This window comes from Neomonachus schauinslandi, chromosome 5 (assembly GCF_002201575.2).
Source record: "Neomonachus schauinslandi chromosome 5, ASM220157v2, whole genome shotgun sequence".
NCBI lineage: Eukaryota > Metazoa > Chordata > Mammalia > Carnivora > Phocidae > Neomonachus > Neomonachus schauinslandi.
Window position 1 is genome coordinate 63,527,836 of NC_058407.1, and position 16,933 is coordinate 63,544,768.

Genomic DNA, 16,933 nt, shown 5'->3' on the forward strand with positions numbered 1-16,933 from the left:
CTCCCTCTGTCTGCCACTCACCCTGCTTGTGCTCTCTCTCTCCCTGACAAATAAATAAAATCTTTAAAAAAAAAAAAAACCAACCCACAATAGGTCGACTTAATATATATTAGGTAATGGATAAAAAGCTAGATAACCAAGCAGTTGACAAGGAGCCATTCTTCTAATCAAACTGATGATGTCACTGGAGAAAAGGTCAGTTGGAACCTGATGCCTGGCAGTTACAGGGAGCTGTGGCTAGGCAAAGGGTACTCAGGAACCGCGCTGGAGCCCTTAACCCCAAAGCAGCTAGCATCACATGTCCAGGCCTGGGTACCAGAGACACAGGACATCCTTGCAACTAACAGGGTGATCCAAAATGGAGAAAGACAGGCCCCCACAGTTGATGACCCCTGCATCGGTGAAAGCCATCATTTCAAAGATTGAGGCTGCCCAGTTAACACGGGCTCAGGAGGTAACACCTGAAATGAAGGAGTCACCCTTCTATTGGGATCTGATGTGGAGACTGGGATCTGATCCTAGATTGGGGCAAGTGTCCAGCTCTGGGCCTTCAGGGGTCGTGGGATCCTCAGCAAGCTGGGTTTGCAGACAGATTAATCCAAAATATCCATCTTCTAGACTTGGCCTCTAAAGGGCGAGCTGGAATGAAACCACCCCCGCGAGACAGGGCACAGGAAGGGAACAGCCCATAAGGATGGCCCTGAGACACATAGTGATAGGTCTTAGCAGGGCAAGAAGAGGGGCCCAGAGTTCCTGATTCAGGTCTGTTCTTGGCCACCTGTCAGAATCCTTCACGCTAAGCCCTAGAAGCTTACAGGGAAATGGCCAAAGGCTGAAATCACCCTCACGCGAGTAGAAGCTTACAGGGAAATGGCCAAAGGCTGAAATCACCCTCACGCGAGCCTCTAGTGCGTATTTTTTATGGGAGCCTCTGATCCTAAGGGTTTCTTAGGGCCTCATTTTTTCAGTCTGTTGCTTCTGGATCCTATTGAGATGTCCAGAAGTCCCTAGAAAATTTTGAAATTCTGAAGGAATGTGTGCTCTGGATTTTTAGTATTCTCTCCCTTCCTGACCTGGTCTTACTCATCAAAGTGACATTAAGAAGAGCTAACACTTATTTTATGTGCCAGGCACTGTCCTAAGTACTTTACAAATATTAATTCATTTAATCTTTACAAAAACTCTGTGACGTTGGTACCATAACGATCCCCAGTTTACAAGTAAGAACACTAAGGCCCCAAGAGGTGAACTGACTTGTCTGAGATCACACTACCAGGACATGGTATCTGGCACCAGAGATCACACCCCTAAACAGTACAATCTACTGCCTCCCATATAGGATATTTCTTCCCAGCTCTCAGACATCTTGGACAACGTCAACTGTGTCATCAACCGCTTCCAGGAGGAATTAGGATATGATTTAAAAGAAAAGGCAAAATCTGACCAGACAGAGCAAAAGGGCAAGAACAGATTCATCTTGCTGGAGAAAATTGCCTCCTTCTCCAAAGATGCTAAGGCCAAAGAGAAGCACTTGTACGAAATTCTCCGCTGGCTGGGTGACTGGGGTGAGTTTGCAGCGTGGGTGCCCCAGGGTGGGCACTTCCCCGCTGGACACTGGTTCCACGCTCACTCCTGTCTCCTCCTTTCCCCACCCCAGGCCAGCTCTCACTGGGAGGGGAATGTGGGGCAGCAGGTGCAGTGCCTCCCCACTGAGACCTTCCCCCGCTCCTGTCACAGTGATCACATCCACTCCCCAGAGGGAAAAACATGTAATTGTCCAGAACATAGTAGATTGTGACATTAGCTGTATGTGTGATGAAGCTAAGTCACAGGTCCATTGCGACATCTCATTTTTTAGCAGGGCTGAAACTAAATTCAAGCCCATGCTGTTTTATTTTATTTTTAATTTTTCCAGATTTATTGAGATGTAATTGACAAATAACATTGTGTAATTTAGAGTGTACAGTGCGATGATTTGATAGACATATATGTTGTGCAAGGCTTGTCACAATCAGGGTAGTTAACACATCCATCATCTCACAAGTTACCCACCCCCCCTTTTTTTTCTGGTGAGAACATTTAAGATCTACTCTCTTAGCAAATTACAAGCATACAGTATGGTATTGTTAGTATAGTGACCACACTGTATATTAGATCCCCAGAACTTTTTTATTTTTTATTTTTTTTAAAGATTTTATTTATTTATTTGAGAGAGAGAATGAGATAGAGAGAGAGAGCATGAGAGGAGGGAGGGTCAGAGGGAGAAGCAGACTCCCTGCCGAGCAGGGAGCCCGATGCAGGACTCGATCCCGGGACTCCAGGATCATGACGTGAGCCGAAGGCAGTCGCTTAACCGACTGAGCCACCCAGGTGCCCCAAGAACTTTTTTATTTTATAACTGAAACTTTGTACCCTTTGGCCAACATTTCCCCATTTCCCCCACCCCCCGGTAACCACCATCTACTGTCTTTCTGTGAGTTCAGCACTTTAGATTCCACATGTAAGTGAGATCATATAGTGTTTGTCTTTCTTTGTCTGACTTATTTCACTTGGCATAATACCTTCAAGGTCCATCCATGTTGTGACAAATGGCAGGATTTCCTTTGTTATGACTGAATAATATTTCATTGTATAAAGGTACCTGGCTGGCTCAGTTGGAAGAGCATGTGACTCTTGACCTCAGGGTCATGAGTTCAAGCCCCACATTGGGGGTAGAGATTACTTAAATAAATAAACTAAAAAAATAAATATTTCATTGTATATACCACATTTTCTTTAACCACTCATAGATCAACTGACACTTAGCTTGGTTTTATATCTCAGCTCTTGTGAATAATGTTTCAGTGAACACGGGCATAGAGATATCTCTTGGAGGTAGTGTTCCATTCCTTTTGGACATATATCCAGAAGTGGGTTTGTGGGATCATATGGTAATTGTATTTTTAATTTTTAGAAAAACCTCCATACTGTTTTCCAAAATGGTCGTACCAATTTATATTCCTACCAGCTGTGCACAAGGCTCCCCTTTTCTCCACATCCTCACCAACACTTGTTATCTCTTGTCTTTTTCATAATAGTCATCCTATCAGGTATGAGGCAATATCTCTTTGTGGTTTTAAATTGTGCTTCCCTGACGATGAGTGACATTGAGCACCTTTTCATGTACCTGTTGGTCATTTGTAGGTCGTCTTTAGAAAATGTCTCTTCAGGTCCTTTGCCTTTTTTTTCATACACGTATTTAATCATAGGGTTGAAAGGAATCATAAATATAATCTGGCTCTTCATCCTTAATATTACAAATGAGAAAATTAAAAATAACAAAAGAAGTGTGTCCAAATTGGTGTCTTTTAAATGCGTCATCTCTAATGTTAGTGTGCCCTCGATATCTCTCAGGATACATATTTTAATATTTGTCTGGTGCTGTTGGCCCCTGCCTCCTGCTCTCCCTCCCTTCAGGGCCATTGACCCTTGTCACTTTCACTAATCCTCCTTTACCACTTCAGGAGACACCATACCCTTGTGGGTAAAATTACTTGCTGTGGAGGAGATGTGCGTCCATCTCCACCATTTAGTAGATGTGTGAACTTAGTCAAGCCATTTGATTTTTCTGCGCAGCTGTTTCCTCATCCTTGGAGTAGTTGGTCCCGCCCTGGCCAGGCCCACACTAACAGGTGTTTGGCATGGACACATTTATCAGCACAGCGGGGGACACACATTCACCTGCTTTCCTAAACTCCAGGACAACGCTGAGAGTTAGCACCGTACATAGTTTTCTCCCCAAGTCGATAGGCTGCCCGGTAACTGATTCTGTGCCGTGTACATTTAAACCAGTTTGGAATGTGTTGCAGCTAGTGCTGTAAATTTGATCAAAGGGGTGTGGGTATGACTCTTGCACAGTCACGGAGTAGCTACGGTTGGACAGTTAAGTTGTGGTCACTTTTCAAGGGGCCACCTTCTGGCAGCTGTGTGCTTGCATCGTGAAGGGAAAGATCTCTGGGAACAGGCCATCCTCCTTTGGTCTTTATCATGGCTTCTGTGTGGCCTTTGCCCGTTTTTTAATTGGATTATTTGTTTTGTTCACTATTGAGTTGTATGAGCTTCTTTTGGATATTGACCCCGTATCAGATAAACAGTTTGCAAATATTTCCTCCCATTCTGTAGATTGCCTTTTTCATTTTGTTGATCCTTTCTTTTACTGTGCAGAAACTTTTTAGTTTGATGTAGTCCCGCTTGTTTATATTTGCTTCTGTTGCCTTTGCTTTTGGTGTTACATCCACAAAATAAGCCAGGACCAACTTCAAGAAGCTTTTTCAGGTCTTACATTTAAGTCTTTAATCCTTTTCAGGTTAATTTTTGTGAATGGTGTAAGACAGGGGTCCAATTTGCATATGAATATCCAGGTTTACCAACATCACTCATTGAAGAGCCATCCTTCACCCATTGTGTATTCTTGGCTTGCTTGTCAAATATTAGTTGCCCATTCTTCCTGCTCAGCAGGGAGTCTGCTTCTCCCCCTCCCTCTGCCTCTCCCTCCTGCTCAAGCTTTCTCTCTCCCTCTCAAATAAATAAATAAAATCTTAAAAAAAAAAAAATACTAGTTGCCCATTAATGCATGGGTTTATTTCTGGGTTCTTGATTCTATTCCATTTGTCTGTATATCTCTTTTTATGCCAATACCATATTGTCTTGATTACCATAGCTTTGTAACATAGTTTGAAATCAGATAATATGATGCCTCCAGCTTTGTTCTTTTTCTCCAGATTGCTCTGGCTATTTGGGGCCTTTTGTGGTTCTATATGAATTTTAGGATTGTTTTTTCTGTTTCTGTGAAAAATGCCATTGGGATTTTGATAGAGATTTCACTGAATCTATAGATAGCTCTAAGATGGTAGTATGAACATTTTAAACAATATTGTCTTCTAATCCATGAATGTGGAGTATCTTTCCATTTCTATGTGTCTTCTTCAATTTCTTCTATCAACCTCTTACAGTTTCCAGTGTAGAGATCCTTCACCTCCCTGGTTAAATTTATTCCTAAGTATATTATTGTTTTTGATGCTGTTGTAAATGGGATTATTGTCTTTCTTTTTCAGATAGTTTATTGTTAGCATACAGAATTGCAACTGATTTATTTATTTATTTATTTTTAAATTCTTATTTATTTATTTGACACAGAGAGAGAGAGACAGCGAGAGAGGGAACACAAGCAGGGGAAGTGGGAGAGGGAGAAGCAGGCTTCTCGCGGAGCAGGGAGCCCGATGCAGGGCTCGATCCCAGGACCCTGTGATCATGACCTGAGCCGAAGGCAGACGCTTAACGACTGAGCCACCCAGGCGCCCCTGCAACTGATTTTTAAAGAGAACTTTATTTTTATTTATTTATTTGTGGAGAGAGAGAGTGTGTGCTTGTGTGGCTGCAGACGGGGGGAGGGGCAGAAGGAGAAGGAGAGAGAGAATCCCCAGCAGGCTCCACGCCCAGTGTGGAGCCCGATGTGGGGCTCAATCCCACAGCCCTGAGATCGTGACCTGAGCCAAAATCAAGAGTCGGATGCTTAACTGACTGAGCCACTCAGGCGCCCCAAAATGCAACTGATTTTTTTTTTTTAAGATTTTTTTAATTTATTCATTCCAGACACAGAAATACAGAGAGAGAGAGAGAACATGAGTAGGGGGATAAGCAGAGGGAGGGGGAGAAGCGGCCCCCCGCCGAGCAGGGAGCCCTATGCGGGGCTCGATCCCAGGACCCTGGGATCATGACCTGAGCCAAAGGCAGACGCTTAACCATCTGAGCCACCCAGGTGCCCCTGCAACTGATTTTTGTATGCTGATTTTGTATCCTGCAACTGTACTGCAACTGTACTGAATTTGTTAGTTCTAACAGTTTTTTTTTTTTGGTGGAGCACACCAGGTAGTTTATAGAGGAGCCCACAGGTGATATTCAAAGTTCTTAATGACCCTGACTTCATGGGCACTGGGCCAAATAGCACTGATGCCAACTGTAAACAATTGGTATAACCACTTGAGTGTGGACCAACTATACGCAGCCCTAGAGCCAGGTGCTACCCCCATTAAGATCAGAGTTATGCCTTCACAAGACCTTACTCTGCTCTGAGGTTTGGCAGATGCTGCAATGTTGGAGGAAGAGGGTATAGGGATGTGCCCCACCCCACTTCGCACTGCCCTGCCCCCAAGGAGCTCTCAGTTTTGTGGTCCTTCAGCTGCCCCCAAGAACTAAGCAGGGTTGTTCACTCCAGTTAATTCATTTAACTGTCCATATACCAGACTAGGCAATGGGGATAGAGCAATAACAAGGCAGACACATCCCTGGCCCTTATAGGTAAACAACAACACAGTGTAATGTCTCTTGCATATTTTCTACACAGCTGGCTTCATGTTAATCATTTCACATGTCTTATCTCATTTAATCCCCACCCAACCCTTTTATAGGCACGTATGCTGAGGCTCAGAGAAATAAGTTACTTACCCAACATCACACAGCTAGTAAGAGGTGAATCCAATCCAACCTCAAAGCCTGCTGGTATAACCCCGTTGCTATGGGACTCCTTGGGGCTCCCTAGAGGACAGATTGCACTCAGCCTGTACCCCCCACTCCCTTTCCAGGTGACAATCTGACCTATGAGCTCAGGAACAGGAAGGGTAAGGAGGAAGAGAAAGCTCTGGATGAATGGATCGAGGTGATGGAGAAGGTGTTACCTCTCTCCCTCATTGCCACCAAAGGAGGCATCGAGTCTCTCATTTCCCTTTGCTCTACTCTCATTGAAAGACAAAAGAAAAGGACACAAAGTGGGTGGCGGGGGAGCCCCGGGGGGGGGGGGGGGGGGGGCGGGTAGATGCCACCTCAGGGGAAGAAGTCACATACTGGGGTCTATGGGGGTCTTTCTGACTCTCCTCCATAAGAAAAGCCTTATCTGAGATGGAGGGGCAGCAGTGAGGTGTTGGGGTGTTAAAGCCAAGCTGAGCACTGAGCAGTTCTGAGCTGTGGTGAGAGGAGTAATGTGGAGACAGGTCCCTGTTGGTGCTTCCTGGGGCTGTAGCCTCATGCAGGTCCTGGGGATCAAGGCTAGAAAGCCAGAAAGGCTAAATGGAGTTTATAGCTAGAGCCCGAAAAACATCCCTTCCTTTCTCCAAATCCAGCTGCAGAGCCAAGAAGTCTAGCGAGACTCAGCCAGAGGCCCTTTCAGAACCTTCTCAATTGTGATAAATTCTCTACATAGTCTAGTGGTAACAGGAAAGGGAAACAAAGCTTCTGAGGTGATCTGGAATCTAAGTACCAGGTAGGCTTCCAGAGTTTGGGTAGTTGGCAGTAGGAAGCCAAACATGGATACTGAGGCTGAGAAGTAGCACGATTAGAAAAGTAACTTTACTCCAGGGAAATATGTAGGATCAGAAGTACATTGAACTGAGTTGAACTGAATTGAATAGTTTCAGGCCCCATGGGCCCTGTAGGTGTCATGGAGCTGGCAGACCCTGATGGGAAAGCTCTGGGCAAGCTCTGAGCCTGGCAGAGACCTCTCCTGACAACATCTCCCTGGCCTCACGTATTGCCTCAGCTCCTTATTCTTGCCAAAGGCCTAAGAGGGTTGGATGGGGAATTTGGCCAAGCAGGGTGTAGAGAATCAGCGTAATCTGTGGCACCCATGGGATGTTGCCTTTGTTCTCTCTACCTCTCCTAGTACCCAAACACACCTTCTGGCAGGGCTGGTGGGAACAAAGCCCCCCCAGATCTGCATCCTACCCTCAGCCACTGAGCCCAGAGCAGATGCTCCAGGACAAGCATACTACGTGCACAAAGGTCTCTGAGGTGACGTCCATGTTGCAGGAGCTCCTGGACTCCACCATGTTCAACCAGGGGGAGGTCAGAGCCATCAGGTACATGTCTGCTGTGGTGGAGAACCTCAACAAGGCCTTGACCCTCCAGCACAAGGAGAACAGTAACCTGGAGACCAAATACAGGAACCTGGAAATAGAGATGACCAAAGAACTCAGCAGCCAGAGGCTCTACTTCCAGAATTCCCTCAAAGTTCTCCAGAACAAGAGGGATGCCCTACTAAAGCAGGTGGAAATTCTAGGGGGAAAATACCATGACCTTCTCCTGATAAAGCATGCCTTAGAGTTCCAGCTGAAGAAGGCTCAGTCTGCTAGAGATCAAGCAGAAGAACCGGCCAAGATCTTGGTCGACTCCCTGGGCCCCACTGAGAAAGTGACCCTCCCAAAGAAAGAAACAGTCATGGAGGAAACCCAACAGGAAGCCAAGAAGGAGTGGTTGTTTTTGTCACTGCCCCCAGGTTCCATGGCCACAGCCTGGGACAGTGGTACTAGGCCTTCAACGTCCCAGCCACTTTCCACCATGACCACACATTCAAGGATTGCAGATGTGTACAGCAGCAAGGACACTGAACGTCTCCAGCCTGTGTTGCTGTCCCTGGTGGATCACAAGTTTCCTAAGAAATGGGAAGGACCTGTGGCAGAGAGCCCAGGCCACCAAGTCAAAGACCAGAAGGACTTCCAGAAAGCAGCCCAGGAGAAGGAAGAACTCCAAATTAAGTCCCATATTGGGATGCAGCTGTCCCCAGAGAGCTCCAAGAAGGTGGCCTTGGAGAGCAAGGTGGAGCACTGGGAAGAGGAACTCAGCTGGGAGAGGCAGAGGCAGCTGTGGCTGGAAGAGGAGGCCATGTGGCTGCAGCGGCAGAAGAAATGGGCCCTGCTAGAGCAGGAGCATCAGGAGAAGCTGCAGCAGTGGGAGATGGAGGAGGCGGCAAGGGAGCAGCAGCAGAGGTTGGGCCAGCAGGAGAAGGTGCAAGGGGGCCCACGGAGAGAGCCGGAGCGGTCGGGGGAGGACATGGACAGGATGATCTTCACAACCACTGGGCGGTGGAAGGACTTAGAGAAGGCATCACTGGTGCCTCCCCCAAGCCGGGCCCAGTCTGCTCACCAAGTCAGGAGGCCACACTGGCCCAGGTCCCCTAATACCCAGCAACTTGCCCGCAGAAACCAGAGGAACCTGAGTTCCGCCAAGTCTACCCAGAAACCATGGGCCTCCCAGGTTCCCACAAAGCCCAAGAAATCGACCTCCTTCCCTGTCACAGGGACATCCATCCAAAAGGTGTCCCGGCCTCCCTTGCAAATCTCCCCAGTAGCTCTTAAGGGGAAAGTATACCACATGGATGCAGAGGCCCTGAGGAAGAACCTGCAGCTCCTGAGTGAGGAGGCTGAGCTGGGGCTGCCCCACTCCCTGCGCAGCAAGGCGCTAGAGCTCACCACCACCACCATGGAGTTGAGCGTGCTCCGGCTGCACTGCCTGTGCCATAGGTACATGCTGTACAGGCGCTGCCAGAGCCTCCGGTAGGTACTCCCTGGCACCCACGCCCACTGCCGTGTGTGGGCGGAGCCAACACCCAAATGGAGAGGAGGAGCGCAGGGCAAATGGGGATGGAGAGGTCAGCCCAGACAAGGTCCCCTGAGGGAGGGGACTGGCAAAGGGTGTCTGACCTTGGGGCCTTGGGAGGCCAGGCACTTGCATATACACTCTGCTCTTTCCATCGTGGGCTTTTCCTCTAAGCCCGCTTTTTTATTTCTTCCTCTCTTCCCTTCGCCCTGTCCATAATGTGCCTACTATGCTCCCCTGCTTGCCTTACTCTCTCTTCCTGTTTCCAGCCAGGCCCCGAGGCTCCTCACCTGCCACCACCTCGCACTTCTCTGCCTCCTGTTTTCCTCGGCTCCCACCAATCTCTGTTGCTCTTAACAGACTTGCGGGAGCAGGAGGCTCTTCTCGCCCACTAAGCCACTTCCCTTGTTTCCCAGACAGGAAGTAATCAACCACATACAAGTCATGCGAGAAACTGGGACTACCTACAAGGCCCAGAACCTCTACATCTTCCTGGAAAACATCGACCACCTGCAGAACCTCTGGCTGCAGACCTGGGCAGACAAGCAGAAGGACCTGGAGGAGAAGCACCGAGAGTGTCTGAGCAGCATGGCGACCATGTTCCCCAAGGTGGGCCTCCCCTGCCAGGGGTCAGTGCCACCAGAAGGGACAGGGCCAGGAAGTGAGCCAGTGGGGCTGTGGGGCGGGCCTGGGGGCAGGGCAGCAGAAGGGAACTAAGAGGGCAGGTGAAAGCCTCTGAGCCAGGAGGAGGCAAAGGCTGGAGGCGCCTGAGTGGGAGGAAGGGCAGCTTTCCAGTTTCCGTATATGGGGGAGGCTGGGAGAGAGAGAGAAGCCCTCAAAAAGAGCTGTAGAAGAAAGACTTTTCTGGAGAGGGGAGGCAGCTGGACCCTGCAGTCCCGGCTTCATGCTCAAGTTCTCCCTCCCTCATGGGTCCCTCTGCCCCTGCCCCTGTGGGTTCTGGTTGCTCTCTCGGCTTGGTCACAGCTGTCTTTTGCACCCACATGCTCGGTTCTCACTACATTGGTTTTGAGGGTGAGAAGGAAAGGGACCGTATGACAGTTCTCTGGGTGGCTGGAAGGGTTCCCTCAGCTCCTCACGCAATGCCAGAAAAAGATACCCAGAGCATTCTAGGCACAACTTGGCCTCACGTCATGAACCCTGAGTGCTCTCTCGAGTTCCCGTTGCTCTGGTTTCCTTCAGTTTTTTTCCTCGCTGTTTCACTCACTGTCCACCTTCTCCACAACAAAGGAGGAAACAGGAACTAACCTAGCAAATAATAATTCAAGGAATTTTTAGGAAATTTGATACTTGGGGGTCCCAGGGGTCTCTGATTGGAGGGGTTCCCTGGGGCTTACCTTCTCTTCTCAGCCCTGAGTCAGGCTGTGCTCTAGAGAGGGGATACATGCCTGTCTCCCTGATGCCTCTCTGCTGGTTCCTCTAGCTCCAGCTGGAGTGGAACATTCATCTGCACACTCCCGTGATCACCAACCCAAAGTCGAGGAAAAACAAGCCACCCCCCTCCTTTCTCCGGCGCATCCACTCCTGTGGTCCCTCCTGCAAGCAGTCCCCAGAGCACTTTACATCCAAGCACTGGGAATGTGTGCCCCTGCGCCTGGCCCGGTATGTACAGGGAAGCTGACGGGCAGCCTGCAGGATGGGTGGGGAGACAGGGAGCAGACTGGGGGTAGCCAGACTGGGGAGACTGGCAGCTTGGTTAGGGCACAGACAGGCCAAGCTCACCTCATGAGTTGCAAGATGCCTGTCTCCTCAGCCGCCCTGCTCAGCTCTGGCCATTGGCCCAGATGCGCGCGTGTGTGTGTGTGTGTGTTATGAGATGATGTGGGCTTCAGTGTGTGTGTGTGTGTTATGAGATGATGTGGGCTTCAGAAGCCAGCCCGGCCAAGTAGGTTTCAAACTCCAACTGAAAGATTCTGAGGACCCACAGCTGAGAGCTTAGAACCATTTCTGCCCTGAGCATTATTGGTCCAGCACCTGCTATTGATCTGCCCATATAAACAAGCCTGATACCTTCCCACCATGTAACCTCCAGGCTCAGAAAGAGATACCATGAGCTTCTGGGTGGTCAAGAAGACCCACATCCTCCCCTAGTGTGGCCCTCTGCAGGGCAGCCCTGGGGCATGTGCCTGGAAGAACAGAGGCTATCCCAGCATTCTTCCAGCAGCTCCTCAGCCAGAGGAGCCCCAGGGAGGTGAGGCTTAGGGTTAAGGGGAAGAGAGGTGACAGGACGGTGGTGACAACTATTTGAGAGGGAACGAAAACAAGACCTGATGTTTTGGGTCTTACAGCTTTGGAGAGCTTGTTGCTTCTCCATCTCCCTCTGTGTATCTAACTCTTTGTCTCTTTCTACGCTTTCAACCTCCACACCCCAGCCAACAGGAGAACCAGATGGAGGCCATCTGGAGAACTGACGTGGCCTCCTCCAGTCACCCAATAGAAAAGAGGACTCCCCTCAGCCTGCCCTGGGACCAGCTAGGAGGGTGCCCAGACATTCCCCGGCTGTTGGCCTTGGATGTACATTCTTCCTACCGCAGAAGCTTAAGGTCCCTCAAGGCCTGGTAAGGTGTAAGCCTGGACGGTTAATCTGGATTCTGGGAGACCTTCCCACCAAGGGCAGGGGCCAGAGTGCATACTGTCTCTGTCCAACCGCCCAAGAGATCTCTTTCCAGACATTCATAACCACCTCATTTATTGTACCACATCAGACAGAGAGATGCTCACCTGCCTCATCAGCCATCAGCTTGGGTCCCCTGCCACCGTTCTAGTTCTCTCAGAGGATTTTACATAATGTCTCAGAAGATCGCTACACAAGTCTTAACTTCCCACTTGTTGCCTGAGCTGCACATGAATTGGCTCAGGAGGTGAATTCTGCTCTAGGCCTGGGGGTGGTTCTCAAGGAGAACCAGGTGCAGGAATGGAGAGATGAGGGAGACCAAGAATCCCGTGATGAACCTGAGACTCGGGCTTGGGCCTGTCTTTGGCATTCTCATTTCCTTACTGCCTTGTTTCTGGGAAGAGCAGCTGAGGGGAAGAGGTGGGACTCAGTGGGCCAACAAGAGGCTTTTCTAGTTAGGAAGGTTCAACTCTCCTTTGCCTCTCTGGGCTTGAAGATGTCACTTGTTGAAGACTCAGTCCTCTTTTAAGGAGCCTTTTAAGATTTTTAGAACCAATCCCAGATGCCTCTTGCAGCCCTGGCCCTGCCCCAATTACAGATCTTTGATAGGGAGAGGGCACTGATGCCTGCCAATCTAGCTCTAACCAGAACCAAGGCTGTAAGATGTTGCTGCTGTCCTGTCCTCCAGACGGGGACTTATAGAGAAGACAGGATGACATGTAACATCAAACGAGGCTGGTCCTTGGCTCTGCTTCTGCTTTGAAGTGGGCCCGAGGGTCCCAGCTAGTACATAGACACCTGGTTTCCAGTTCCTGGAGAATGGCTAAGAGGTATGTGTGTGTCTGTACATGTGTATGTTGTCAGCTGAGTTGGAGAAAGCAAACAGAATTAATTGAGAGTAACCAAACAACACTGTGGCAGAACTCAGGAACCCAGGGGTCAGCTGGGGCCCCGCCCCGCTAAGATTTGGCTAAACTCGCCCAAGGCAACCCCCATAGTAGAGTCTCTTCTCCCCGAGCTCCTCCTCTCTCTGCATCCCTGCCAGGGCCTGGGCTTTGCTTGGCATCTGTTTGAACCTAAGGCCCAACCCCTTTGTTCTTCCCACACACATAAATATGTGTACATAAATATCAAGAATACACACTCCACTTGACCCTTGAAAATTTAGGGGGGGGGTGGTGATGGGGAAAAGGATTCACAGTGAACAGCACAAAACAACAGCCTCCTTTCTTCCCCCCTCTCTCTGGCATAACATGCAAAACTCAAAGACTCCTTCCTATCTCCTGCAGAGCTGTTCCACCCACACCCAGGCCTCCACTGGGATCTGAGCTTCAGGCTTACGCACTTATCAAAATATTGTTCCCGGCAAAGACAGCTTCCCCTTTCCAGGGGAATTTAGGTGAATACAATTTTCTTCCCCCCTTTCTTAACTCCATACAAGTTTATTCAGTGTATCATACTGTCAGGTGTAGAGACAAAGCCCTGCTTCTTCTGTCTTGCTCCACATCCCAGGTGGGTGCCCCCTCCCTGTGTGTCAGGCTGGTCCTGGATAGTTCAGTGAGGGGGCTCCCCGCGTTGTCTTGGGACCCCATTATTGTGGTGTGGGAATCTGCCACTCTCCAATGAAAGTTCTTTGCCGCTTGCCCAGGCTACTGCTGCCTGGGGGGTGGGGGGTGGGAGTGGCCGTGCTGCTTTCTTTGTGAGGGCTCCATGCGTGGAGACACACTCTGCTTCCACTCCTACCTTCTCTCTGGCTGCCTGCCCCTGGCTCACCAAGGATCCTCATAGCCAGCAGCTGTACGGTCCCAGGTCACTCACTTCTTTGTGATCCTGTCACCCTCACCAGCTCCCCGAGGCCCAGGTCACAGCACCATCTAGTTTCCTAAGTAGGACAGGCTGCACACCGCCTGCCCCATTCTCCTGCCTGCCATGGACAGCCTGTCGCATCCACATCTGAGGGTGTCCCCTCAGAATGTGGGGAAGGGCTATTCATCTTCCCTCCATGGGTTGGGATGTGAGAAAGGCCCTGTTCCTCAAAAACCAGCAGACCCCCTCCTCCAAGAGCTGTCTCTGCTTGGCCTTGTACACATCTCCTCCCGGCTCCCTGTCTGACAGGTGAGGTAGCTGTGTGCCCATACACACCAAACGCTGTCTGCAGTTGCAGAAGAATCTTAAGCCCGACTCTAAGTGCTCTGCCCTCCGTGGCCCGTGGCCTGTTCCTGCACTGCTAACATACAGTGGTTCATGTGCACGGCCAAGACACGGTGAGCACAGACGCACACAGACCTCCAACCTGCTGCAGACCGAGGAGAGGGCTTGTAGCTTGGTTCCTGGGGAAGGAGATTAGAGGGGAGTGGAGAGGAAGGAACGTGGATGGAAAGGAAGGACCAGGGAAGGATGAGGGGAGGGAAGATGAAGTACTCTGTGTTGTGAGCCAAGAGGCAGATGCCAAGAAGAGAAGCAGAGCCCCTCGGATGTGGCAGAAGTGTTATGGTAAGCAGCTCCGCCCTGGACTGTTTCCCAGAGGCTATGAGGGAAGCTCTTGGGTGGGCTGGGTGGGCTGGGTGGGCCTTCACATCCTGGGGCCTTGTCTCAGCGGCTCTCCAACCCATAATTGAATTAACTCTTTCAGTGTCTTGGTGGCTGACAGAAAGGAACGCCAGGAAGCCCCAGATGAGTCAGCTGAGCTTGTTTGTAAAAAGTCAAATGAATCTTTTCCTGGAACCCTAAAAAGCCAGAAGGATCGAGACAATCTCAATCCCCACTCCATCCCTTAGTCAGTGATTCTCAAACTTCAGGGTGACTAAACATCACATGGCAGCTTGTTTCAAATGCAGGTTCCCAGCTGGTGTTTTTACACAAACATCCTGGGTATTGCTAAGTAGTTCTAGAACTTTGAGAAACACTACTTTCCTCCTTCAGTCCCCAAACTGTACATTTTTAATAAAACAGATGTGTGTATTTTTAAAGATTTCTGTGTTGTTGCTGAAACCCACACCTCCCCAACTGGTTTTTGGAACCATCTCCGTGACCACCTGGCTGCTGACCTGGACGCCAGTTCGGGGGGCATTCCCCAAGTGGTGGCTCCACCCTTTGGGAGCCACCAAGCTGAGACGGCCACGATTAGTGCCTGGCACACAGTAGGCACCAGTAACTTTTCTTTGAATCAGAGACATGGACAAATGAGTAACTGATGTGCTGACGAGTAGCCAGAATGCTCAGAAGATAAGAACAAAAGGAGATATCGAATACCAGGCAAGGCCAAGTGTCACTGGGTGGGAGGCAGAGGCGTGTAGGGCTCTGAGGAGTGAGGACACAGGTGGAAGAAATGGAGACAGAGAGGTTCCAAATCTAGACGGTGTGGGCCAAGGAGGCCATCTCTGGCAATTGTCTTCGATCCAGTGACAATGCTACTTCCGTGAGTTCATTCAGCTAACAAGCACCGCCGCCTACCCCACTCTCCCTGGCACACAGCCATCTGCCCATCTTGCACTTGGCCTTGCCCCTCCCCCTTTTCTCCACTGGCCCAGCCACACCTGGCCTAGGGACGTTGGTCAGGAAATGACCCTGTCCTCAGAAAGCCCGAAATCCAGTGATCCTGCTTATCAGGAATGGTCCCCATCCTGGCTTCTACTCAAGGTTGAGACTCTGGAAGGAAGAGGAGGATATGGGACGTGAACAGCTGGCCTTTGGATGATGTCAGAGTAGAAAATGACTTCTGAGCAACGGCTTAGCCTACGGCAAGGATGCCTGGCTGGGGAGGAAGGTGAGGGGCATTCCTGACGCAGGTCTTACACAGAACAGCTGTGGCCGCCATGCAGCTCCTGGCCTTTCAGGTGCCGGGCTTATTCTTTCTTGGGAGGCCTCACCCCAATTGTATCCCACGTAATAAAATGTCCTCACACTAAATGTACCGCTTTACATAATCTGGAAGGATTTATATAACTTTGCTTTGGAAATAACCGGCTCTGAGTTTTTTTAACATGTCATTGGCTGTGACTTCTCAACGATCTTCATGCATAGGGATGAAATCTAACAAGTTTTGTAAGTGGAACGAGAATATTTTAATACTAAATTTGACAGGGTAATGAAACTGACAGTATTATGTTTTGTCAACAGTTGCATATTATTATTTTTACATGTTTGTATTTTGAAGCCAATGACATTTAAAGGGTTTCATACATTTTTATAGGCCCTTGGCACTGTGCTTAAGGTGCCTAGTGGCTACATCCGCTCTGGTGATGGCAGACTTTGACTTTCTGGACATCCTCTAGCAAGCTCCCTGGCAAGCGAGCTGAGTGTCTGACAGATTCTTCTGCTTTGTTGACAGTTTCATCTCCTTGAAGGCAAAGAAGTTGTGGGTTGTCCCACCTGGGAAGCCAAGAGGTTTGGACACCAAGGAGGGACATTTCTACCTCTGTCTCTCTATGATGATATGTGATATATATGGTGTATTTCTAGTTATTAGGTTTTTTATATTATACATAAGCTTCCTTTTTTTTTTTCAGCAGCAAACTTGATGTACTTGGTCTAATGAGATATCGCCTCCACCCCCAAAAAAACTCCAGGAAGCCCAAGGCATGGGAAGGAATACTTTTTGGCATATTTCTTCAAGGCAGATTTGGGGGTTGGCCATAGCTCTGCTTGCATGGCCCGTGGCCTCGGGGGCCTCCAAGATGATGAACCAACACTAATGTGGAGAAGGGGACATGAGGAAAGGGTCTGCTTTAAGTCCTAAGTGTGACCTGCAAGGAGATATTGGTAAAGTGGAAAGGACAAAAACCTTTTTGAAGACAACCCAGCCAAAGAGCCAGAGAGAGGAAAGCCATGCCTGGTCTTGTCTTCCATGTACTGGGGAGGCCAACTTGGAAAGTCAGAAAAAGGATGAGTGTGACT

At 49.3% G+C, this 16,933-nt stretch overlaps 1 protein-coding gene across 1 annotated transcript; it reads left to right on the forward strand.

Annotated features, from left to right (window-relative positions):
• Positions 1 to 358: 358 nt before the first annotated feature.
• Positions 359 to 11,985, forward strand: FAM186B (family with sequence similarity 186 member B). Its single transcript, XM_021704850.1, has 7 exons — positions 359 to 454; positions 1,340 to 1,565; positions 6,621 to 6,803; positions 7,694 to 9,362; positions 9,822 to 10,014; positions 10,847 to 11,025; positions 11,796 to 11,985. Exons 1-7 carry the CDS (start codon positions 359 to 361, stop codon positions 11,983 to 11,985), a joined length of 2,736 nt encoding a protein of 911 aa, XP_021560525.1.
• The last annotated feature ends 4,948 nt before the right edge of the window (positions 11,986 to 16,933 follow it).